Below are 27,742 nucleotides of genomic sequence, written 5' to 3' on the forward strand. Positions count from 1 at the left end.
CAGAAGGAAATGAAAATGAAAGAAATGTACAATACAAAACCAGATAAATAATTCCCTTTATTGTATAATATACAACGCATGTACCCAAAGAAGGATTTTATTCTCCTGTATTTTGTATTTGTACTCCATCATACGATGTAAGCCATCTACCACCAACCATATTCTGTAATTCACCTATTTACACCTGGATTGTCAATTTATATTATGTTAAATTGATTTTGACAATTTGTGCACTATTCAATCAGCAGGAATCTCTTCCATGCTTTGTACTATATAAAGTGGTAAATATAACCAACGTGTCTGACTCTGGAAATATGGATTGTGTGACAACGGTACTTATGTAAAACACTCCTGCCATCTTTAATGTAGCTTAAATGCTATGTGAAGTTATATAGTATATACGCTGTTACGACATAGGGTTCAATATTAAAAGCATCTTCCAAGAAAAAGGACATTTTTCATTAAGTGAAGATTTCCATTCATATTTTACGTACTTCAAAACTTCACCTAGGAATCCAAAACAAGATCAAATAAATGTGACAAATCAACTTACAGATAGAACTAGAATGTTCTCTCTTACAAGCAGGGCTGTGATTAAAGGCAAATAACATGGATGGGAAATCAAGGATGAAGGTTGGTTCAGATTTTAGAAAACACACATGACTTACAAACTTAGTCAATATGGTATTCCCCAATACTTCCTAAATCAGCTTCATAAACATGAGGAAATCCCTGTCTGACCTGTAAAGTCCCCCAACATTTGTTTGCAGCGATTCAGTTGGGTAGGAGATGCAGTTAAAAATTAACAAACACTAAGTGTACAAACGGAGTTATTTTTCAAGATTTTGTACAGCAATTACTTATCATATCCAATTGAAACTAAGCCGTGGCATGGTTTGTTCATTAAATGTGATTTTAAAAAATAAATAGCTTTGCTGTCGCTGCCGAAATGTTAGTTGTACTTAGGATAGACGCTCAGTGTAATTGAATCGCTTACAGGATACTAACTGATACATTGCTGCATAGCCTTTCAATTCAGGCAGTCTGAAATCCTTTTGAAGATGCAGTGCAATATGGAACAGCTTCAAAAGAAGTCTCATAAACCAATATCCTTCTTGATTACTTGAAGCATTTCTCTGTGTTAGCAGTTTGAGATGCAACTGTCCACTGCAGCTTGAAGGATAAAAGTGCTTAACACCAGTTTATAGGATTAACTTCTGTAATTCTTTTCAAAGGAAAGACAACTAATTCATCCTGACATCTAAATGCACACAGGAATGTAATAAATACGAGAGGACATTGTCCCGTATGGTGCCATGGGCAGCATGGTGGCACAATGGTTAGCACTGCTGTCTCACAGCACCAGTGACCTGGGTCAGTGTCTGTGTGGAGTCTGCTCGTTCTCCCCGTGTCTGCGTGGGTTTCCTGCAGGTGCTCCAGCTTCCTCCCACAGTCCAAAAGACGTGCTGGTTAGGTGAATTGGCTATGCTAAATTCTCCCTTATTGTACCCAAACAGGTGCCGGAGTGTGGCGACTAAGGGATTTTCACAGTAACTTCATTGCAGTGTTGGTGTAAGCCTGCTTGTGACACTAGTAAATAAACTTAAAACATAAATGTACAATGCTCAACATAGTCTGTAGAAAGTTGACATGAATTGTGATGGAGGCATCACTGGTAAATTAGCATTTATTGTTTATCCCTTATTTCCCTGGAGATGATGATGGTGGCTTGCTGGGCCATTTCAGAGAGCAGCTGAGATTCAACCACAATGCTGTGTATCGAGAGTCTCATATAAGCCAGTAGATTCTCTTCTTTAAAATACATTAGAGTACCGGAAGTGTTTTTAGTGACAATTGGTAATTACATGGTCACCATTACTGGTACTACCCTTTGGTTCCAGAGTTATGTAAGCAATTGAATTTAAATTTCCCAGCTTCTGTGGTGGGATTTGAACCCATGACTCCAGATCATTAGTACCTGGATTACCAGCCCAGGAACATAACCACTTGGCTACTGTTCCTAAACTAGCAACAATTGCTTGCACCAGCAGAATATCCTGTAAAGAAATGAAATATCTCAGGACACTTCACGAGGAAACAGATGAAATAGAATCAGGACAGTGAAAAGGATACATTCAGAGAAAGCTTTCAGAGGCAAAGAGCAAAACAGTGAAGTAAAGCAAAAGCATTTAGTGAGCGAGTTCTCATTCGGCACCTGCATGGAAGCTCCAGATGAATTGTAGGCGGTTGGGAAGAGGAGGATGATAGACAGCAAGTCAGAGTCAAGTCTCTCAACCTTCCCATTGAGAATTTTATTTACTCATTCATGGGTTGTGGGCATCACTGCCTAGGCCAGCATTTATTGCCCTTAAGGTGGCAGTGAGTTCCCTCCTTGTATTTCTGCAACCCATGTGGTGTCGGTACAACTAGTGCTGTTAGGGAGGGAGTTCCAGGATTTTGAGCCAGCGACAGTCCAAATCAGGTTGGTGTGTGGCTTGGAGATGGTCTTCCTATGCATCTGCTGCCCTTGTCCTGCTCTAGGGGGTAGTGGTCATGGGTGCTCATCCACCACGGAGTATTTTTCCCTGCAGAAACCCTTATCCATTCTTTTGTTGCTTTATAGCTTAACTTTCTTCACCGGTGTTCAAAGCTCATTAATACACAAATTCAAACTTGAGAGTATTATTAGAATTTTGGGCTGTGTGACAATCTCTGCTTCCCTCTCCAAATTCCATCAGTTTTTGTTTCCTAAAGCACTGAATTGAAAATCCTAGTATGGATTTATCAATGCCTTTGTGGTCTTGCCCCACGTTACTTCTACAAAGTCTTCCAGCCTGTGCTTTAAAGACATTGGATTTCAAATTCAGTGCATCAGGAAACCACTGGAAATCATCTCAACAGCAATGATTGTCAAGCAGACTTAGTATTGGGTTCCTCAGCAGTTTGGATGCTGCTGAGGAAAGTTGAGCCGTGAGGTAACAGAAATATTGATAACAGATTCAGCAGGAGGAAATACTCAATCTCAGTGATGGACAGACTTATCCTCAATTGAAAGATTGGGAGAGCCCAGGACATGAATGTATTGATTACAATTGATGCAACTCCTCAATAAATCTAGCAATAGACAGAGTGGCCATTGTGAACATTCCTCCTCACTTCTTCAGATACTTCTAACAAGGAATGCATTCTTCTGACAAGGCTCCAGTGCAAAGCTTGATTTTGTTAGTTATAAACATTTATCTTAATTTCCTGGATGTGAGTGAAAGGTTTTAGTATTGCTTTTATGCTTTGCTCAGTTTCTGTTTCATGATGTTGAATCCTCAAATGAATATTGACAACAGTGAAGTGTTGTATTTTATTAAAATGTTAATTTGGAGGCAGTGACATATTTTGAAAGGATTGACAAGCTCAGTGTTAAAACACAATCCTTCTCAGAAAATAATAAACATACACAAATTGTAATACCTCTTGAATGGAAAATACTTCTCTAACAGTTACTGCTGCACATGACTACAAATTCATATTTTGTTAAAGACTTGCACTCAAGGTCCATAAGCAGTGGTTGGCTCTAATGAGTTAGATGAACTTAAGGCTTTCAGGAGAGACTTGTTCCTGGCCCTTCGACTCTCAAACCTTTTCTCTGAACTTAAATGGCAATTCTCATAATGTTTGTGTTCGACAAGTGCTTTCCCATGACATAACACAAGAGGGGTCTGTATGTGCAAGGGTATGTATGCATAATTGAATAAGGGAGTATGCATGGAAGGCAAGGTGGCTGCAAATTTGTATTTGAACACTGGCACCGAGAGTGAAGATAAAGACAGACAAACTAATGTAGCAAGGGATTGTGTTGTGAAAACAATTAAGATGTTGAACACATTTTTTTTTAATGCAGTGATTGCTAGTGCATGAACAAACTTGAGCTACATACCAACAATCAAATAAACTTTAGAATAAACAGGTATAAGAAGTTAAATGCCAAGAGGCCCTACTATGGATATTAATCACGCATCTGGCTTCACTAGCACAGTTGATGACATTTTATGGACTTTCCCAGTTTGGCTCAGAGTGAAGATCAACTCCCACAGGTGAGTTCTGACTGCGAACTGAGGGAAAGTTTTCATTCTAAAATGGAGGCAGAACTGTAAGAAAACAATACGAGAAATTCAGAAAATGTATCGAGGAAAAGAGAACAGATCAGTTGATTCTTGATTTTCCAAATGTAATTCATTTTAAAACTGGGAGAATGGAAAATAATCCATATAATTTGCAAGCTGTAAATACTCAGTATTGAAAATTCCTTGTCCTTCTCACTGGCTAGAATAATCTGCACTATCAATTTTTCTAACTAGCCCTTTGTCAACATAAAATAGGTGATTTTGGGGTGTTTTGTGTTTTTCTTAAAAAGTAGAGCTGTTTTTAACATTTATTCTGGCCCAATTTCATAAAATATTGTGAGCAGTGAATATCTTTAAACACCAGAAAGCGGGCACAGTAAGAAGTCCAACAGGTTTATTTGGTAGCATGAGCTTTTGGAACACTGCTCCTTCATCAGGTGAGTCTCACCTGATGAAGGAGCAGCGCTCTGAAAGCTTGTGCTACCAAATAAACCTGTTGGACTTTAACCTGGTGTTGTAAGACTTCTTACTGTGGACACCCCAGTCCAACGCTGGCATCTCCACACCAGAGAGAGGGGAGGTGGTGGTGTTTGGAGCGGAGGGGGGCAGGGGGAGAGGGGGGCAGGGGGAGGGGGGGGGCGGGCACAACACCCAGGAACGTTACAAAACCAATCAGTGATCTGTTTGTATGTTTTTACTTCCATCTGGGATCCTGGTAATATCTTGTCAATGATTTATGTAGCCAGGCTTATTCACGGCAATATAAAAGCAACAAACTCCAACAGGTTTCCTTTCAGGGAAGGGCGATTAACTCATACTGCAATGCTTTCAGTGGGAGAATAAAATATCAGTGTCATCTACCTTTGCAACTTCTGGCCAACAAATTGAGTAAAGGCACAATCGTAACAGTTACTGAAATTACACTTTTTCATGTATACCAAAGCCCGAGATGGAATTGTGCAGTTTTTGCGAGATTACAATGGGATCTCTCCACAGTTGGTCCTTTCTTCAACGACCAATACTTTCAATCAGTAACTGGTTAATAGATTACTGATATACATTCAGTATCCTTCATGTACTTGCTTAACTCAGCAAAAAAAAGTAGCTTTTCTTCCCACTTCTCTGTATCTCTGTTGTGAAAACTGGCCAGAGACTGATGTATAGAAGTACTGTGCTAACAAAAAGGGCTGTGGTTATTTCATCTCACAAGGAGAACACCTATGAAAACAAAAGGGTTGAATGGGGAAGTTTTGCAAGTTCTCAAGCTCTTCCCTCCTTTACGTTGCTTTTTTAATAAAAATGTTACTTCAATTTTCCCTCTTTTTAAGAGAACTCATACCAAGGAACTCCATAGGAGGAATAGCCCTGCTATACTCAGTTTGAATGGCTTTTCTTGAGTGAGAGAGAACCTGATTCTGAGTAGGTGATTTCTATCATTGACACTATCACAGCTAAACTTTACCCTATCCTCATCAGCATCCACATATACTTTCAGTAGAGGTTCCCAGAGAAAGACCATATGAGAACAGCATGATTAGTTTTTGATTTGTAGCTCGAGAAGGATAGCCGCAGAATTCTTGTACTGTTGCAGTCGAGAAGCTAAACTCAGGGCAGCCCAGAAATCAAAACGAAAGTTATTTTAACATGAAAGACTCGACCCATACCATATATTTTACACATTGGAATGACTGTTTATGATTACATTTGACCAGATAAATCAAACTACATTTGTACTAAATACCAAAATGGATACATTTGTAGTGCCTCTTGTTGTCGAGTGTGCAAGTCTATGTATCCAATTGAGAAAACTATTTGGAAAGGACAAAGTTAATACCTCCAAATGCTCAGAACATGGATTCTATAATGCAATCAATAAATACTAGCGAAAGTTAATCCACAGGATGGAGTAAGTGATGATTTTTTAACAAGTGATACAATCTCTCTAGTTACAAGATGCTCTTATCGAAAAAAAACACTGATGCATATTACAAACTAATTTGAAGCAATCTCCAAGTTACTAAAAATATGCAGCTAAGTTATTTTATTAATGCCACAGAATTTTCGTTTACTTTCTGTACCTTACTTGTAATGTCTTCAAATGTTACTTCAAGGTGGAGTAAATAGGATTAAAGGCTAATAAGATAATCATCTTAATTTCAAGATATCATTAAAAACTGCAGCTGCAAGCTATCCAGGAATTACAGAAATACAGTAAGCTTACAATTGACAGATCTGGGCCACTGAAGGACAAGGGACTTCAGTTATGTGGAGCAACTAGAGGTAATGAGGTTGTTCTCCTCAGAGCAGGGAAGGTTAAAGGAAGATCTAATTGGAGGCACTCAAGATTGAGGGATTTTCCGATGAGTAAATAAGGGGAAACTGTTTCTACTGGTAGGATGGCAACCAGAAAATACTGATTTAGAAGTAGCAATGAGGAGAATGTTTTTTAATGCAATGAGTTAATGATCTGGAATGCACTTATAAAAGAGAAAGCAGATTCAACAGCAACTTTCAAAACGTAATTGGAAATGTACTTTAAAAGGAAAAAGTTACAGCGCAATGGGTAAAAAATACAGGGGCTATACTAATTGAATATCACATTCAAAGACCTGACATAGGCTGGTTGCACAAATAGTCTCTTTCTGTCCTGTGAATAAAGCTTAGAATAAGATTTTTTTTGCACAGGTCGCAGATGAGAAATGTCTCCGCACCATAACAGTCCTTCAAAAGGAAGTTCTCGCTTTCTCTAAAATCAATCAGAAAATGGTTTCTGATTAAATAGCTACTAAAGGATGAGGGTCTTCAGTTATGTGGAGCAACAAAAAAGTGCTACAGTAAGTTTGGGGAGCTGCTTTTAAGGATAAGTGTAAAGTTCTCTCAATGACCTTGGAGATAAATGCACACCCTATTCAAAAAACTAAATTTGGTGCCTTTGCACATGTGTGTGTTCCCTTTGGCTTCAGTGACCCTAGAAAGGAGCCAGTGTTGCAGCTCTTCACAGTTATCCAGCATGACTATCAGCTGAGGGCACGATCAGTCTCAGGTTTTATGCCTCCCAAAACCAACACTGCCCAAATCAATGGAAATGTGCCTCTATACTGGTCACCACCTCAGATAAAAGCAAGGGAATATGAATTGGATGTAGGGGTGTGGGAATTTTGAAAAATAGCTACAGGTTTTGTTTCAATGAACTGTAGATTATACATTTTTGTTGATACAGTAATACGTGAAACTATTAGAAGTTGAATGAACTCCCCATTCTTAAGAAAAATACTGAATGGTACCACAATTTAGAGATCACAATCAGAAAATATATTTGAAGCAATAGCTCCTCAAGAGCATACATAGAAAATGTTTTCAATGATTTGCTATTTTGCAGGCATTTTCAGGCTTTCCTTCATTTGAATGAATCCAACAGTTTAGCTTAAGGAACAATAGATTTTGCAAGAAAATGACTTGGGGGATTCAGCTTACGGTTAATGGGTCAATCATTCAAAATGTGCCAAATAATTTCCTGAAAGTAATTTTTAGCTTTGACTGCATCCATTTCCCTCAACGTTGAGCTTCAGAAACATCCAATCATGTTTCTAGTGTTTCCTTGCCATTAAACAAACGTGCTTAAATTCCTTTCCCCCTCATGGAATCATAAAATCTATTAATTATAATTCACTCCCTCACCTCCATTTGATGTCCTTAACTGCAGTAAAACTTCTACTTCCCTCCACTCTGATTGTGCACTATATTGTTGCTCCCTCAAGTCCAACACATGCACGCTAGAGTATATGCAATGCACAACTGATTTAGCCATCCATCATCAGATCTAGCAGATCACATCAGGTCTCACTATGTCAAAACTGTCCATTTCTCCAGCACCTTGGAATGCAAAAATAACTCAACTTCTCCACTGCAAATATTTCCTCTCCTCAGCTTATTCTACTCTCCTTTCCAACAAATGTGAAGAGCTTATGGATTCCTGAATCACCAAGATTAAAACAATCAATTCAATAGCTGCTGCAGCTTCTCCTCCCTCCCCCACCCCCCGCCCCAGCCCCAAAGCAAAAGCTCCCCAGATGTTATCCTCTTGCTTCACTATTTCTCTGTCTCAGTCTGTCTAAACTCATCGCGTTCCTGAGACTCCGGTACCTGCTACATTGGTACCATTCCCACTTCCTTTTTTGACCTCTGCTAGCTGACATTGTAAATGACTCCTAATCCTTGGGTACTATTCTCACCCCTTAAAGTAGCATCAATACCTACCCCCTCAAAAACTATACCTTTGATCCTTTTCCTCTCCAAAATACTTTAACACAATTGTTTCTCAAATCTGTAGCCATCCTTTCCACAAGCTGTCCGGTTGGGTTTGTCTCCATCCCACAGCACTGGAATAATTCTAACTGAAGTAGTTTAGTAATACAGAACCAGAACTTGAGTATTGCTGAAAAAAGAAACATGTCAAAGGTTTTGGTCTTGCACTCATCAGGAAGCTTCACAAGAACCCCAGTATAAGGGGAAAACAGCAATTTATACTGTATAAGAGAATGTTAATTGTTTGGCAGATGGGTTGATTGGGAGAGGCATTGCCATGGAGAATGCACCAGTTGATGGTGACTGATAGACAACTGCCAAGCATTGTTTGAAATTTAAATATGGCAACTTGACCCTGATTGGTCAAGGTGCTGACCTGGAGAATAAATCAGCAAATGGCCGTCACTTATTTTGTTTAGCTGCAACAAGGGTAACGTGTACACATATTTGTTCTGCCTGCAGAGAACAGGGCACTATATATGTAGCTTCCAGTACACGCAAATGTACCACACTGAGCCTGACTGACAACGCGAAATTGGTTGTCAGCACAATTCTTAACACAATTCAACAAAATATTTCCAACCATAGAATCACATTTAATGTTGGACACTGTTTTGCAAGCATGGGCTGGTTGGGTGCAATCTGTACCTTGCCTGTTGTGGCAGCAGCTGGGACATGCTGATCGATTGGGACATACAGTCTACATACCTAGCGTCACACTGGCACTCGAATTAATATACCACAATACTCATCTGTGTGAGGGGTAATATGTCTTTTTGGCTTGACGGCAGCATCCTGTTAGTGGTGAATACCAATCGTGTTGCTACTGCACAGTAGCAGCGCAAAACAGCTAGTTACACCTGGTTGTTAAATTGAGAAACTTTGCCCTTCCAGGATAATCCGAGGTAGACTGGGCACTTTCCAGGCCAAAAGTGATGGCTTTAGGCCCGTTCATGATTGTGAGATATACAGCACTAAATGATTTGTTCAGGGTAGCCATTCCCTGCAGAATGTTTTGGCAATGCCTCTATCTATCAGACTCCACATGCCAATCACTCAGCATTCTTTTCTCATACAGTATAAATTGTTGTTTTCCCTTGTACTGGTATTCTTACAATGTGTCCTAATGAGATTAAGACCAAAAGCTTTGACATGTTTCTTATTTCAGCAATACTAGTCGAACTAAAGCTACAAACAGAATTTGCACGTCTTGGCTTCCCTCCATGCTTTGACAACATCCTCCTTCAATGCTTCTGTTGTGTACCTCAATGGGGCTATCTTTCATTGGTTTCACAATTACATCATGTTTAGTTGTAGCAGTTAATTTCCAGTAATGGCTTCGCTTTCTATCTCTCAAGCCTCCATGGATCTATCTTTGGCATTTCTCACCTACATGCCATCCCTCATTAACATCCAAAAAGATGGGGTTAACTTTCACATGTATACACACACACAAAGCTTTAACTCTCCACCACCTTTGTCAACTCAACTGTCTCAGTGTTGTCACTCGGCTTGTTCAGACTTGGACAAGCTACAATTTCCTCCAGTAATATATTGGGAAGACCAAAGATTTTGTCCTCAGCCATAGTCAAATATTGAACCAGATATTCAGAATCTTAGCATACTATTCAACCTAGAGTTGAGGTTCCAACCCCATATGCTCATCATAATGACCTTTTTTATCCAGGAAAGGCAGTGGCATAGCGGTATTGTCGTTGGACTGGTAATCCAGAGACCCAGGGTAATGCTTTGGTCCCCACAGCAGATGGTGAAATTTGAATTCAATAAAAATCTGGAATTAAAAGTCTAATGATGACCATGAAACCATTGTCAAATGTTGTAAAATCCGATCTGATTCACTGATATTTTTTAGGGAAGTAAATCTGCCATCCTTACCTGGTCTGGCCTACATGCGACTCCAGACCAACAGTAATGTGGTTGACTCTTAAAGTCCCGTCAGGAATGGATAATAAATGCTGGCCCAGCCAGCAATGCCCACTTCCAATGAACAAATAAAAAACATCACTTGGTGTCATCCATGCTTTTGCCACCTCCAGAGAAATCCAGTGGTGCTTGGCATTGTGGCCATCTGGCAGCATCACTGCGGCCTGGATAATTTTGTCAGAAAATGCATTAATAACAGGAAAGAAATACATTTGACTATGGGAAGAAACACAACTTCTCTGACTGAAAATTGACATTATTTCCAAGACTTTCCTTGCACAGTGACAAACTCCAAACGCTCCAAAATTCAAACAATCACTCTTGTTACCGAAGGCACTGAAGTTCGCCATGCATTCTGTTTTGGATGACATGCTTCTGTTAAAATATGTCGGCCTTGCAGAAGATGCAGTCCAGATTCATCAGCATACCAGCATTAAAGGATTAAAATATCACATCATGTGTAAATTAGGCTTGCATTCCCTCGAGGTTGGAAAGTCTGGGGTAAGCTCATCAAGGATTTAAAATTATCAAAGGATTCAATGTGGTAGATAGAGAAATTATTTCTTTTGGCAAGGAATTCTGGAACAAGGAAAGAATCTTAAAATTAGAGCGAGGCCGTTTAAGAATAAAATCCCAAAGTTCTGTTGCACATAAAGTCAAGTGGGAATTTGGGTCAGAATTGTCAGGTAAAGATATCAAATGACATGGAACAAAGGCAGATAAATGGAGCCATGATACAGATCAGCCATAAAGTAATGAAATATCTGGACAGAGTTTGAGTTAAATTAACTGCTTCCGCTCCAAAAACTGCGAGTACAAAGTCATGAGCACACAACGACAGGGGATCCAATTTTTACCACGCCATTTGCAAACTGTGGACAAGTGCTGTGTTGATCAGATGTCATGTAATTAGATGTCACGTGACGAACTCTCCAAGAGTAGGTCAAACAAGAGCTGGCAAACCTGCCATGTAATGGAAAGGAAATCAGGATAACCTACCAACAGGTTTTCTAAATGTCCCTGTGGCAAACAAACCAGTCTCTCCTCAGCTACTCCCCTGAAAAAAATGCTAAGCTATGACCTGCATGTTTAAGCCCTCAGAAATGGGCAATAAATGCTATCTTACCACAAAAGCAATATCTGGTTTGAATTGCTATGGCCAACCAATTAGACATGGGACTTCACAATCAGGATTAATTCTTGCACAATTTCCACTTGTTTGTTTTTCACTGACCAGCCTAAATAATGCAGCGAAATTTAATTTCAGCAGAATAATCTAAAAGAAAGCCTATATAGATTAAAAATATCTCCAGAAAGATCAAAAATCTTATGTGACAAATACTCATTTGGCATGACATACATTATGAAGGATGAACAAAAAACGTTCAACACCAAAAGCATTTATTTTTAATCTTGAGCGGTTTTTTTACATATAGTACATAGTACCAATTATACATGAATTCAACATATATTAACAGCCCATTTATTACAAGTATTCTCCCAAATACCGAAAGTATTCCTGTTTTATAAACATTTCTACAATGAACGCAAATACATGCTAAATGGTTTCATGAGAGGAGATTGCACGATACAAGAGAATGTGGTTAATTTAAGGTATCAACAGGACAAGTAAAAGGAAAAGAAGTGGGTGTGCTCTCCATTTCAGCAATATGTACATTAGTTCAAAACTAAAGATTATGAGTTTATTCGGCCTTGTCAGGCTTTTCATTTATATCCATAAACTGGGTCAGCCAACAGTGGGAAAACAGAACAGCCTCACTTTCACAACAAACTGTAGTTAACTGAAAAGAAAATGATCTGGAAGACCCAGCGTAATCTAATGTTATATTCAAGTTGCAGCACCTGTGAATTTTCATGTTTATTCAAGCATTAAAAAAATTCTTCGACACTTATGTAAAATAGAAAATAAATCCCCCAAAACGGACCTTCCATTTTAAATGGGTGCAGTACTGTACATGGGGTTGTATCTACTACTTGTACCAATACACAAATCTAGTTTATTTACTTCATATACCAGTAACATGAGCTCTGTTCAACATCAAATTCTTTTGTAGCCTGCTAATCTTTACATGGAAATAATATTAAATTGTGTTTGCTAATCTCAACAAAACATGGTCAAAGCAACACTGGGGTACAAGCAGAGTGAAAAATCTTTTCCAACAAGAGAATATATTGTAAGTATTATTAATTGTAACACAATAAGGTTCAGGTGTTGATGGAACAGTAATGTTGCTAGAGAATGAAATGGCATAAATATTCTCAAGCTTAACCTAACTTAGTTGAAAAAAAACGAATGGTGTGTTAGATTTATATGGTACATCTCCAACATGAGTTTAACATGTTAACAGACAGTTTCATTCCAAGCATTGTAAAATATTCCAATTTAGTCAATTAATGCATAAAATATTTGACTGATAAGCAATGCGCGTTTCAAGTTATTACCCATATTGGAGGACAAACAAAAATGGCTACGCTCTAAAATCACCGTAGAAGCCAAAATGTTGCAGTGCTACTTGCAATAAAGCAAATTACTGGAGGATCAGGAGTTGACTCTCATTCTCACCAACAGAGACCATTAAAAAAGTGAACTAGAGATGTCCTCATGCTCATTTCCAACCATGAGGACTTGAGGCTCAAGACAATGCAGCAAAAGAGTGGTTTTGAGTTATAGGTAAAGACTTTGCTTTTCAAGACCAGAAGAAGTTAACTGAGAGGGAATATTGAATAATTGGTATTGAAAAGATAACTCTAGAATACTACTTCAAAATAAAGCATGACAATTGGACTTCGGGCATATGCTCAGACTGATAAGAAGCAAATTTGTTGTCAGGAAGTCCGTAAGGAGCAAATACCAAAATTGAATGGATTACTGGTTAGAGGATGCAAAAATATTGAATTCATTTGAGAAACATTTGGACGCTGTGATGTAAGAACAGTAGGATCTTTCTGGAGGCTGAATGGCTTTCTTCATCTGTATCTATCATCTGAGATGAACATAATCAGGATGAAAGGGAACTGGAACTAGTATTGTAACTTGAAATTAAGTGACAATAGAAATAAATAAACATTCCCTCATCAGACATGTTGGAAAGTTAATAAAGGCAGAAAATTTTGGAAAAACTCAGCAGGTCTGGGAGCATCGGTGGAGAGAGAAAACAGTTAATGTTTCATGTCCTTGTAACGCTTCTTCAGAGCGCAGAAAGAGTCGTCTGGACTCGAAACGATAACTCCACAAATGCTGTCAAATCTGCTGAGTCTTTTCAGCATTTTGTTATTAGTTCAGATTTCCAGCATCCATAGTAATTTGCTTTGATTATTTTGGAAAGTTATCTTCCTTAAGGATTAGCTTTTCTAAGTTTTGGCAAATCTATCACTGAAGTTAGTTAAAATTCAGTAAAATATATATTTTTTTTATTCACTAGATCCAACTGTTAAATTATGCTCAGTGTTACATGTCCAGAATTGTCTTTTTACCTTATTTAATTCTGGACAGTTATAAACAGAATTGTTAAAAATCATTCACAATATGTTTTGTGCTGAAAAATGCCATCATGCCATGTAGATCAACAGTTCCCTTTTAAATAAATCAGTATTAACACTTGCTCAGTAGGACAGAACTTCAATATTGCCAAAAAAAGACATGCTGCCAAAGCCCTGCACTCATCAGAACAGACAAGAATGCCAAAGTTCAAAGGGCACAACAAATTATACTATGAGAAAAGGTACTATTTGTTTGGCAAGTTGTCTCTGATTAGTTAAGGCATCACCATAGAGAATGCACCAGGGAACTCTGTGTCCCATGCATTTGTTTAATTTAAGATAGGTGTAATGTCCAGACATATTATTTTTGCCTCCAGAGCAGAGGTCTCTCTGCACTTGAATATATATAGCTTAGAGCAGGAGCCATATATCAAACTCAACAGATAATTTTAAATTGGTAGTCAATGTAATTCTGCGCATACTCGGGATTGTTCAGCAAGTGCTGTCCAATTGTGTAATCACATCTAACGTTAGACATGATGTTCTGAGTTTTGCAATCATGGGCTAGCACTTTCTACCTCCCACCCAAATCTCAGTGCCGATCTAATGCCAAGTATGGAAGCCATTAATCCCAACAGCTGGCGAATCATATCAAAAAGCATGTCTCTTTGACTGTTCAGAACATGCAGAGTACTGACCATACTCAACCAGCCCATTCTTGCAAAATGCAGAACATGTGATTACATGACCTAATGGCACTTGTTGAACAAGCCTGGGTGTGCTCAGAATTACGTTAAAAAACAATTTAATATGAACAGTTGGGATCACAATGTGACTCATTTATGCTTAGTAGAAGCTACATATATTCATATGCATGTGTAGGCATTTTACTTTTTTTTGAATTAAAATTAAGCGCATGGGACAATAATTTCCTGGTGCACTCTCCAAGGCAATGCCTCTATCAATCAGCATCAACTTACCAACCAAACAGCACCCTTTTTTCATGTAGTATAAATTGTTACTCCCTTTGAAATTAGGCATTGTTGCAACTAACCTGATGAGTACAAGATGAAAACCTTCAACAGCATGTCTCTTTTCTCAGCAATACAATATAGCAATACTCTCGACCCCACCCCCATTTTATTTAAATTCACCACATCTCAATTTTTATGGATTGAGTGAAAATCCTAAGAAAAGAATTACTGTAGCACAAGTGAAGCATTTCCATATAATGACTGCTCCATTGTCACCCTGAACTGGAAAGATGTTAGCCAGAATCCTCAACTTTCCCACACAATCCAGGGTAATACACTTGAAGGTCTCCCTCCCTGTGGTCAATTTGCTTATCTTTTGTACATCAAGCTCTACAGTTAAGAACTTGTTAATAATATTACATAGCACATTTGTATATTAAAACCCGATACTGCAACTGCAACAGAAGCAGAAGCCTCCACTGATGTTTAGCAAACGTAGTCACAAAGTGCGTTTGCTCCTTTTTGTAAGCAAAATTAGTTTAAAGCCAGATTAGTCTGACCATTGAAATTAATCTACTCTAGTACCACATATTCACAAAATAAAGGTAGGAACTGAATTGAATCCATATTTTGCCACATTCTAAGACCAAACATAGTTATTCAAAAGTATTAACATTCCATTAGCTCATTTTACCATACCCTCAATAAAAACAAATATGGATTATTGATGGATATGGGGCAAGATGCTCAAGGATGCTGTGCAGACTATTTTCCCCAAAACATTACTTTAGCCATACTACTCATTTTCATATTGTTTCAGAGCGCTTTCTTTGCTAACCTCCCTAAAACAATACCTGAAACAATCCATGATCAACTTCAGCCAGAGAACAACAGAACTTCTGAATTTTGCATGGTAGGTGTTAAGAAGCATGCTGACAGGAAAGTCAGAACTCAAATTTTAAGTGAATAATGGAATGCTTCAGATAAGCGAATACAAGAAAATGAAAACTAAAAGCATTTCCTCTTTGCCTACCGTCATTCCTATGATCAGTATATTTCAAGAAGAAACTTCTTGCCAATTCTTGCTGTTAAAAAAAATCAAGTTAACTGCCCTGATTACAGCCATTGTTTGCATCGTATAGCTGTTTTGTTTAAAAATAATTTTATAATAAACTGCTAGTTATAAAATAGCTTTATATATCCTTTAAATGCATTTTACAATATATTTTCTTACAAAGCACAAATAGTAAGATTTTTAACACAAATAGAACAGTGACGAACTGCTTTTTTAGTCAAGGGAATCTTTTCTTGTATCAGTGACCACTGAACTCAATTTCTGATTAGCTGACTGAAACCAGATGCACACCTTAAGGAATCACATTCACAAATCGGTGTAAAGTAAGTTAAACTACTAAAGGAAGCAAGACAAAAAGAGGGAAAGCAAGAATTAAAAATAAAATGCTTCCATCCGAAGACCAGCAAACTTTAACATATTTGACCCAAACTTGTTCATTAGACATCACTAACTAGAGCACAGAAACACACTTTGGATGTCCATATCGTATTAGTCCAACACCTGATAAATAATTCGGATTCAAAGAAAGATCAGCTACTTTGAAGACGTGGGCTTTATTATCCCAAAATGTTCCATCTTTGTGGAGAAGATTTCAAGTGCAAATAAAGTGAAATAACATCTCCTTAAAATATGCACTTCACATGCAATCCACATTTTCTTAATGACAGGTGAGCAGTTGTATAACCTTTCTTTTTAAATTACTGTAATTCAGGAGCAAGTGTTCCAAAATGGATAGCCTGAGGTGTATTTCATTTAACCTGATCCTCTGACTTCCCTCAAGAGGATATTTTTTGCTTCAGGATGAGGCGAGTGTCTACAGTTCAATTAGAAACTAATCACAAGTGCTGCCAGTCGATGCCAACTAGCGTCTGATTTGCTTCTTGCGCATGGCCAATCTCCTCTGTGATGCTATGTTGCTGCCACAGTTTCTGCAGCTTCCTGTATCGCTCTTTGCAGAGATGAAGGGGGTTCCCTCGTCTGAAAAATGTAACAAGATTACCATTGTCAATTGTTTATCTTTGTATATCAACCTTCTTCACCACAAGAAAAAAACACAAACATAATGACCAAGAGATGAGCAGCTATCAATAGAGTACAGTATCAGCAAATTCATTCAAGTTAAAACTGGTGTGGAGCAAAATCCATAAATTAATATAACTATTCTACAAAATATTATTCCAGCTCTGTGTACCATGTTAAACACTATTGAAGCTAACTTCTCAGAACGGGCAAGAACTTCCACTGTTCAATGCAGCTGTATCTGATGACTGGCAAGACTGTTGCAATCCACACAAAGGGCACATATACTGAGAGAAAATATTTTTTCTGGCACTATGATCAGAAAACTGATAGCCTAAACAAAATAAACCACAAGAAATAATAGTTACACAAATAATCACAAAACAAAATGTCTGCAGGGAACCTTCAGAACAATGAATATAAAATATCAACTTGTGCTTGTTCTTTCACTGAAATGCAGTCTAAATGTATGAAATATTTTAATTTGTTACCTCAGTCCCTGATCTGTCTCTCCATAATCATCAAGGTAGGGGGGTGGATAAAAGCATCCTTTTGTCTTTCCAGCCAGGAACAACACCTGACTTTCTCGAACTCTGAAAATGTACAACAACCATAAGTATGAATATTTACATGTTTATTTTAAAAAGCACTGAATTAAGGACCCCCGCCCACAGAACAGAAAATAAAATAATCAGATATTCTTATAATTTAGCTGTCTGAACAAAAATTGATGAAATGTTGCCACTTGAGATGAGAGTCAGAAGTCAGCTAGGATTGAAGTGCCACCTTGAAGCAAAATATTTCAGGCTCCACACTCTATAGTTACCAGGCATGCTCAATTCTGAGTTAACTTCCACCATAATTACAATGATTCATACCTTAACGTGATTGTTATTTGTGGACCTAGCTAACATGGAAGTGGCTCTAAAGGATTACAGTAATAAGATAAAGGTTTTAACTCACCGCAGAAAAATTCCAACTCCACACCCACATGTATAGGTATGAGCAGTGCAAGCCCCAACATCTTTTCCTTCCAGCTCTGTCTGACAGCAATAGCTCTGAGAACACAGCATTCCCCCACACACCAAGCAGAGAGTTGGTGCTCGACTTTTATCCCCACCTGATTTTGGACATCTATTTCAAAGTATGAAGAAAAAAGTAAACCGTGAATCACAATAAATGTAACTCACTTATTACAATTTTGATGAGGAGTGCGAAATGTTATTTGCTCCTTGTGAAAGGAGCTATCTGCAGTTTCAGTACTATTTTATGATTCCCCACTTAGGGTAACAAATTGATCTGGTGTTAATTCCCACTGCTTATAACAAGCATTTTACCATGATCGCAATTAGCGTGCTACAAGCCTTAGATGATACACTGCCTCTTTGAGACACCCTGAGAAGAAGGGAAGAAAGAAAGAAGAAAATGGTTGACAAGATCCAAATCTGCTCCCATATTGAGTAGATTGTTTGCCTGACATCTAATCCAAAGGTTTTCCAATGTTCCTAAATTGCCAATTGAAGAATGAGAAGCTGGTAAAACCCAGAAGGGACAAAATTTGTTAAATTTCAGCATCAAATTCTAATAAATTGAGCAGTAGATGGGGATCTAGTTCAGGATAAATGATTAACAGACACAAAAATTATCTACAAAGGTTTTGAAATATAAATGTGATATTGAGATGCAAAGAACTTATTGAACAGCCCAATGTTGCTGTAAGAATTAACAGCAACTTTTCGTAACTGAGTCCAGAATTTATTGTCCATTTCTATTTGCCCTTAAGATGATGATTGTGATCCGTTATCTGAACCACTGCAGTCAGGCAGTAAAATTATTTCCACAGAGCTGTTAGACAGGCAGTACCAAGATTTTATGCCAGCAATGATGAATAGCAATATATTGCCAAGTTAGGATGAAGTGAGATTTGTACAGGAAATAGGTGGTGCTCCCTGTTGCCTTTTCCTGTTAGGTGACAGAGGTCTTGGGTTTGGGAGACGCTGTCAAAGAAGCCTTGGCAAACTGCAGCAATGAATTTTGTAGATGGTACGCAAAGGAAATGAATGTTGAAGGTGGTGGATGAGGGTCTAATCAATCAGCGGTTTTGTCCTGGAAAACCTAAGCTTCTTGAGAGTTGAAGTTGAACTCATCAGAGCAAGGGAGAGTATGCAATCACACTCTTGAATTGTGCCTTATCGGAATAAGGTGAGTTAATCACTGCAGACACTGTCCTACTGTTATACCCAAAATATTTGTGGCTGGTTCATTTAATCAACGGTGACTTCCAGGATGTCAACCATGGGAAATTCAATGATGGCAATGTCATTCAACATCATGGGGGGTTGGCTAGATTCTCTCTTTTAGGAGATGGGCACTGTGTGGCACTTATGTGGCCTGAATGTTGTTTGCCACTAATGAGCCCAAGCTTCCTAAGCTTGAAAGTTCAGATCTTGCCACGTCAGAATGAATTGCTTCACTACTTGCAAATGGAACTGAAAACTGTGTAATCATCATTGAACTTTTCATTTTATGATCTGATGCAGTGCAGGTCATTAATAATGTAACTGAACAGACAGTTGAGCCTAGTACACTACCCTGAGGAACTTCTGCAAAGATGGACTGGGGTGGAGATGGTCGGCCTCCAACAATCAACTTCCTTTGTGCCAGGTATGACTCCAGCCAGTGCAGAATATTCTCCAATTTCATTGACTTCAATTTTGTGAGAGCTCTTTGATATCACACTTAGTCAAATGCTGCCTTGGTCATCAAGTGCAGTCACTTTCACCTTATTTCTGGAATTTAGCTCATTTGCACATGTTTGGATCAAGACTGTAATGTGGTCTAGAGTCGACTGATCCGACTCAGCATCAACTGGGAGGTTATGGGTGTTGTTTGCTAGCCCAATTAACAATCCCTTCCATCAGTTGGCTGATGATGGAGAGAAGGATGATGGGACAGTAATTAGCCATAGTTGATTTGTCCTGTTTTTTTGTAGATAAAGCAAAAGATTGTAATTTTCCAGGTTGTCAAGTAGTGTTTAGCTATGGCGAGTCCCAAAGTACAAGTCTTCAGCAGCACACCAATTGTTGTTCAGAGTTCATCACTTTTGATGTATCCAGTGAGCTCAATTGTTCATTGTTATCATGTGGATTAAACAACTTGGCTGCAGAATGGCTTCTGTGATTGTGGTGACTTTCAGGAGGGGGATCATCATCCATTTGGCACTCCTGGCTGAAGATGGGTGAAAAGACTTCAGCCTGGGTTTTTGCATTCACATGTTGGACTCGTCCATCATTCAGATTGGTAAGGTTCATGGGAATCCCATCTTATTGTTAGCGGTTTAGTTGTCCACTACCATTCACGACTGAATGCAGCAGGATTGCAGAACTTTGATCTTGTTTGTTGGTTGTGGGATTGCTTAGCTCTATGGTATGTTGCTGCTGCTGTTTAGCTTGCAAGGAATCCTGTGTTGTAGCTTCACCAGGTTGACAACTCTTATTTAGGTACATCTGGTGCTTAGATACACCTGGTCCTGTTCCTGACATACTCCTCAATATTCATACATTATGAGCAAATTGAGGCTCAAAAATAGACTGGAGATGAAGTACGTAGCCACATCTCCTGGATTTTATGGTTCAAAAGTAGAAGTGTAGACACAAGAACTGTCCTTTAACACCACAATAATAATGCTGCATGATTTTAAGTGTAATAAAATCAAGGTCAGCAATTCATGATTCAGTGTGCAACAGATCACTTAAATCTAAAGAGATGAAATTTCAAAGATCTTTTGTGTACTCACGTAAAACAAGATGCCCGGTTTATGAGGCAACTGTAATCATCAGGAAGTTCTATCAATTTATTTGACTCCCGAGGATAGCTAGAATAGGGTTACAGAGAAGAAAATAGAAGCTTAAATCAGAAGAACAGAAATAATCAATTTGACAAATAAACAACGACAAAACCACAAGTTATAAGCTTACCTAATAGCTGTTCTCTCCCCCTTCACAAAACTCTGCACTTCTGCAACTCCACACCATCTACAATTTCAAGTTTTTATACAGGTATATTAGTTTGCAACTATCACTGTATTAACATATGCAAAGAATCATTGGAACAGCATAACATTGGTTTACTTTTACAACTGAATTTGATTTTTACTAAAGAGAAAGCACGAAATATTTTGAAAGAATTTTTCACGTGTTGTTGTGAAATAGCACATTTAAATAAACAAGCATACAAGTTCAAGTTTCAGAATGGTGAATTATTTTCTCCCAAATGAAACAATCCTACAACATTTTTTTCAGCATCAAGAACCATACTGTTTATGGAATGTATAAGCATTTCTGGTTCAGGATTTTTACCTCTGCATCAAAGGTTCAATTGTATCATTCTCGGTTTGGAAAAGTCTCATTAGGTTTGTTGGGAGGGAAAGATAACGACACAACAGTTCAAAGTGGTGTGGTCCGTTCTCTGAAAATGAATAGAATCAGGATCATTAAACTCCTCTGAGCATACACATATCAAACACAGTAGAAATATTTCAGAATATTTGCTCCATTAGCATCAGAGTTTCATAAAAGCTACAAAAAGCTTTTCCACCTTTTCTATAAAAAGCTACAATTTTAGCAGTTTTGGCAAGTACTTGCACATACAAAAACGGTTTGGCACAAGTAACAAAATCGTACAACTCTCAATCAAAAATTAAAGTTCTTCTGTTTGTGATTTAACAGTATGTTTTGTTTTCATGGTAAAGAATAAAAAGCTTTGGGAAAATGGGTTGTTTTGGGTTTTATTTCTAAAATAATTTTGCATTGCTTATCCTAGAAAAGATGGAAAACATACCCTAATAATAAGTCTCAATGCACATACTGCTTCAAGACTTCAAGATTTAATTTTGTATTCAGAAATAAATTACCTTGCAGTTCAACTGGTACTGGAACACTATTGAGATAGTGAAAGAATAAAGCAGAACATCGTAGAAAGGGCATTATTCCAGTCTTGATATATCGCCACAGGTGCCAACCTGAGGACATTGAATTCAAGGCACTACAGAAGGAAAACAGAGTTCATAAAGATTTGACTCTTCTAAGAAACGCACATTGACTGAAGAGTAATTCACTAGTACTTCATAAAGGTCCAATATAGCATACTGCATACAAATCTTAATCCAGGGATAGTCACCGACAGCCATTTCTGCTATGATGATCCAATCCAGTTTCAATTTATCAAAGGAGATTTTCTCAGTTTAAATTATATTGAAATCTGTTTTTAAGGACACCTGCCTCTCCAAATGTCAACAATGGCTCACGAGTAACAATAATTGCCTGTTATTCAACTATTTGATGCAAATTCAATCGGTTAGTGCAACAGACAGATTTCTCCACTAATTGTCAGGGCTCCACTAGAATGTTTTATTCAATTTATTTCAAGTTCCACATGCAATATGCAGCCTCTTCAAAATCTAGCCCGGATAATGATCCTTTATTATATGAGTCTGGGTGACAAGTGATGGCAGAATGTTGTGATGAAGCTGAGGCTTCACAGGCTATCACAATGAATGAAACATATGCATTTCCAAAAGGGTCACCGTACAATGAGCAGGTGCAGGAATGTAGAGTGGTTTCCCTCTCCCTAGCTCAGAAAAAGTTAAGACCAACTGCAGGGCCTCCATCACTATCTTAGACAAGTTCATTACACTCAGCCCTTATACCACTGAGATTTCATACGCATTCCCTAAAATTATTTTATCTATCATTAAGTAACTAAAGGCTGAATGATGACCAGTTATCAGCCATGTTAAATTACTGGAACAATGCACACATTAAACTAGATGATAATAAACCTTCACAATACCTAACTCAGTATCTCAAGAAATAAGAAATGTTCTAATTTGTGTTCTTAAAATAGTTTTTAAAAACATGATATTTCAATTATGCGGACCAAAAGTACAATATCTACATCCCAACCAGAAATCAATCTTTTGGCCAACCAATTAAACTAAAGCAAGTTAATTTGAGGGACAAATTAAAAGGGCAGCCCCCAAACAGAAGGGGGCTGGCTATCCAAAACAAAAAAAAAACAAAGTGGAAAGGAAACTTAAAACATCAAACTAAAATGTGATCAAAGGAGTTGATAATACACCCCAGCTCCTGCGGTGCCCAACTAGGAGTCAGGGCTGGGGATTCCCTTCACTTAAGCCTCCCAATAAGAAAAGTCTGATTTATTTTCTTGTCTAAGCCACTAGATGGAGCATGTCATCAGGTCAGGGGGAAGCTCCACGCCTCTGTAAACAAGTCAGAAGCCTCCTAATTCATACCTCTAATTTTCCGAATTAAAATAGTCAGTTCCAATATTTGGAAGAGTACACACAGTGCCAAACTATGTGGGTCCATAACAGTCCTGTGAAACACCTTAGAACTTTTTATGAAGTTAATGCCGTTGTCCAAACAATTTATCGTTGGTATTATAAAGGCTGCACATGTTCACCTTAATTTTTGAATTCAGTTTGCAAATATCTTTAAACCAATTTTGGAATAAGATCTGAAGCTAATTGTGTCTGATGGAAGCCGAACTAAATACAAGGCATACATGGGTCCTGGAAATTACTTGGCTGACGTGCTGAAGAGCTGTGCTCAGAACTAGCCACATCTCTGAGCTTGAGTAATTGCCTTTCGATGTCACTGTTGAAGACTCTGACCTTGATTCTAGTAGTTTATTTATTAGTCACAAGTAGGCTCACATTAACACTGCAATGAAGTCACTGTGAAAACCTACAAAATCTACTGATGATTAAGAGCAATTGGTTGGTCGTCCTACTGTGGACAGAACATACCTGAATAAATTTCCTACACTGTTAGGTAGATGTCAGTGTTGCAGCTGTACAGAAACAGCTTATTTAAAATCCAAAAGCTTGTATTGGAGAGGGGTCTTTGGCACTATAGCAGGTTATTGCAGCGGCCCATGGCTATTAATTTGTCCAGTACAGTCAGCTGTTCCTTGACGTCACTTGTACAGTGAATTGAACTGGCCAAAGACTAGCAGTTGCGATGATGGATTCTCAGGTGGAGGCCAACAAAGATCATTTACTGGTTGAAGATGGTTGTAAATATTTCAAGCTTCTACTTTTACATTCACATGCTGGATTTCACTATTATAAAGGATGGAGATGTTTTCGAGATGCTGTTAGGTGCTTAAGTGTTCATCACCATTCGTGACTTGATGTGATATGACTCCCGAACTTTGCCATGATCTGATAATTTCACAGTCGCTAAGCCTTTCTACAACATGCTGCTTTCGCTGTGTAGCACTTATGTGGCTTCATTATTCATTTTCAAGTACACCAGGCACTGCTCCTGGCATGCTCTTCCACATTCTTCATTCAACCAATATTGGGCATTTGGCTGGTTGGTGATGAGATATGTTGGACCATGAGGCTCAGATTGCAATGCTATACAGTTGAGTTCATTTCCAGCAGTTCGATGGAACTGAGTGGCTCGCTGGGCAGTTAAGAGTCACCCATGTTGGTATAGAACTGGTATCACACACAAAACCATGGGCAAAATGACAGCAGGTTTCCTTCCCTTAAGGGTCTTATTAAACCAGTTGGACTTCTGCAACAATCCAACAGCTTCATGATCTATTTGTGGCCAGATGGTCCACAACCTGAATTTTAGGCCCAATGGACAATTGGACACATGAAATTGCTGCAGCAAACGGCTCCTACAGCAAGAATTGCTGGGAACCCGGATGAGCCAAGACCAAAAACAATACAGGTCAAGGCCAGCTGGGGCATGCCCCAGGAGCTGGAGATCAGAAGGATTAAACCCTAACCATATTTGCCAGATAGTTTGTGCATTCCCTGGTTTCGGCTGAATTTTCTGGTGCCTCGGGTTCCCGCCACTAACTACTTGGAAAGGGAGTATATGGAATATGCATAGCTGGCGATGGTCCCCTGGGGTGCATCTAGCATCCTCCAAATAAGGGATTTGCAACTCATTGGGTGCTGTGACCTCCACCAGGTGACCACATTGGCTAGAAGCTTCCAGAAGGACGCAGAGGAAGGGTTTAAGAGACGACCCCTGGAGGCCATTAGAAGCAAAGACTGCATGACCTGCAGCAATGACAGCTACAGACAAGAGTCGGCAGCAACCCAGAGGTGTCGGAAGAGCACGTACAAGAACCACCTTTGAAGACGAGAACCCTGAGGTGGCAGAGGTTCAGAGAACTGGACTGGCAGCTTGGTCAAATTCATCGGCATGGCTAGTATTAGAATCTTCGACAAATAGGGTTAAGATAATTTTGGAACAGTAACTATGTGTTAATATTTACTGAACTTAATAAAATTGTGTTGGACTATGAACCGAGTCTTGACCTTTTGTTCATCTCGTAAATAAGGGGACCAGGGTAAAACGTTTGAGATATACGAACTGGTTGAAGTGTCTGCCTGCAATTCACAGACAACATAATGGTACCAGCCTTTATTTGACAAATGTTTTGCTTTTAAGACTGAATTCAAATTCTCAAGATGCCATTGTGGATTTGAACTTGTGTTTTCGATTATCATCTAAACAAGAAACTGTTATCAGACTGCAAAGTTCAAAAAAAACCAAAACATTAATATATACAAAGAGAAGACAAAAGTCCTGAGTGAAGGTCCCACCATAAACCTCAGTTCTCTTTCTGAACTACAATAACATATTTATATAGCATCTTCAACTTAATGAAACATCCCATGGCACTTAAATTTGCATTGTATTTCCAGTTTTGCTTGTCACTGCCTGGCAAGGTCTTCAGCATGGTGCTCCTCAATAGATTGAAAGCTAAAGTAGAAAATAACCTTTGTGACGGACAGGCAGGTTTCAGGGGTGGCAAAACATGCTGTGAGCAGACCTTTATGCACAGGAACATTATACAGCAGAACTTACAGTATCAGAATTCACTTGTTATCAACTTCATTGATTTCAAAAAGGCTTTTGATAGCATCCATTGGAAGTCACTCCGGTACATTGCAAGGCAGAACAGCATTTCAGAGTGGTATATTAACATTGTCAAAGCCTTATACCGCAACTCAGGCTGCTGCCACAATACCAGCATGGGCATCACGGATACCTTCAGTATCACATGGGCACGACAAGGCTGTGTACTCTCCCCATACCTTCTCCTCTTGGTTATTGATTTCATCAAGGGGAAGGTGAGTGTAGATTTTGGCATCCGTTCAACACCACTGGCTGACGGACCTGGATTTTGCAGATGACATCGCCTTGCAGGTCAAAGAATCACCTGCGCTGCAAGACATCACCACCAGTTTTGAGAGGAGCAGTGCCAAAGTGGGGCTATGTATCAGCTGCAAGACGACCAAGAGGTGTTGGATGGCAAAAAGGTCCCTCCCATCACCATTGGGAAACAGACATCTCCAGGGAGGGTGATGTAGAGATTGTCATCCACAAGAATTGGTAAAGCAGTATCAGTCTTCGAATGGTTCTATACAGTCTGGATGGATATCTAACACCATCAGCACGCCCATGAAGCTGCAACTCGACATTTCCACTGTATTTTCAACTGCAATCTATGCCAGCAAGATATGGAAAAGAACAGCAATGGTGTCATACAAGTTGGACACCTTTCTTCATTGTTGCCTAAGTGAGCTCCTGGGCATCATATGGGGAGACAATGTCACCAAGAAAGAAGCACTACAGAGAACTTGTCAGAAGAGCCTATGGGACATAAAACGACAACAGATGATGGAAACATGGGAGGACATGTAATTCACTTCCCAGCCAGAAAGTGGCAGTGGAAAGGACACTGCCAAATGGAAAACGACTACGGGGCGAGTCAAAGACGACTGATTGAAGTATATTTAAGAAAGGCCTTCAAGGACGGGACACCAACTGGGCTGAAGAGAAAAATTGGAGTGATGGACCACAGTCTTGCTGCCCATTGTTCTGCACAGGATTGGAGGGACTAAATGGGGGAACTAAGTAAGTTCCCCCATTTCAAATGGCAGAACTTCCATTTTCCTTTTCAACCTGTAAAAGCCATAGATTACTTGCTTTGCATCTTACCTTCCTGAGTATTGCCTGAGTTTGTCACACACTATTAAGGCAGCAGCCTCTTCATCGCCATCAGTACTCTCCTGGTCCATATTATTTTCCTCTGGAAGCAATAAACCGCTGGATTCAAAACACTCATTTAAACATGCAAAAGTGAAGTTTTGCTAGTATTTCTAATATAATTTCATTGCTAACAATTTAATTAAACTAGGTTTATTTTTCTCCCAAAAAAGTAATTACCATGCATTGAGGATTGATTAATGGACAGAAAATAGAATAGGAATAAATGGGTTATTTGTGGTTTGATAGGTTGTAACTAGGTTGCAAGGATCAGTTCTTGAACTTCAGCTTTTTACAATATATATCAATGACTTATTGAGGGGGTTAAGTATAATGTATCCAAGTTTTCTGATGATACAACATCATGTGGGAAACTGAGGATGCAAAGAGCCTGCAAGGGATGATATAGACAAGCTAAAAGTGTGGAAAGAGCATGATAGATGGAATATAAAGTGGGGAAATACGAAGGATTCACTTTGGAAGGAAAACAGAAAAGTAGAATATGTTTCAAATGGAGAGATTGGAAAAATGTCAGTATTCAAAGGGGCAAGGTGTCCATATTTATGCATCACAGGAAGTTAACTTGCAGGTCTAACAAACAATTAGGAAAGCAAATAGTATGTCGGCCTTTTTACAAAGGAATCACACAGTTATAAATGAATAAGCCTTACTGTAATTGCATAGGGCCTTGGTCAGGCA

The 27,742-nt window shown here is 38.7% G+C and overlaps 1 protein-coding gene across 2 annotated transcripts in view; it reads right to left on the bottom strand.

Moving 5' to 3' along the window:
* Positions 1-14,767: 14,767 nt before the first annotated feature.
* Positions 14,768-27,742, bottom strand: part of ubr2 (ubiquitin protein ligase E3 component n-recognin 2) — a 133,506-nt gene continuing 120,531 nt past the window's right edge. For both annotated transcript variants that reach the window (XM_078229718.1, XM_078229719.1), the window contains exons 40-47: positions 26,996-27,086; positions 21,850-21,980; positions 21,296-21,404; positions 20,915-20,971; positions 20,734-20,811; positions 17,901-18,071; positions 17,429-17,530; positions 14,768-16,895 (exon numbers count right to left, since the gene is read on the bottom strand). In XM_078229718.1, coding sequence (XP_078085844.1) covers positions 16,754-16,895; positions 17,429-17,530; positions 17,901-18,071; positions 20,734-20,811; positions 20,915-20,971; positions 21,296-21,404; positions 21,850-21,980; positions 26,996-27,086 — 881 coding nt within the window. In that variant the 3' untranslated portion in view covers positions 14,768-16,753. The remainder of the gene's footprint in view (positions 16,896-17,428; positions 17,531-17,900; positions 18,072-20,733; positions 20,812-20,914; positions 20,972-21,295; positions 21,405-21,849; positions 21,981-26,995; positions 27,087-27,742) is intronic.

Source organism: Mustelus asterias, chromosome 15 (genome assembly GCF_964213995.1).
Source record: "Mustelus asterias chromosome 15, sMusAst1.hap1.1, whole genome shotgun sequence".
Taxonomy (NCBI): domain Eukaryota; kingdom Metazoa; phylum Chordata; class Chondrichthyes; order Carcharhiniformes; family Triakidae; genus Mustelus; species Mustelus asterias.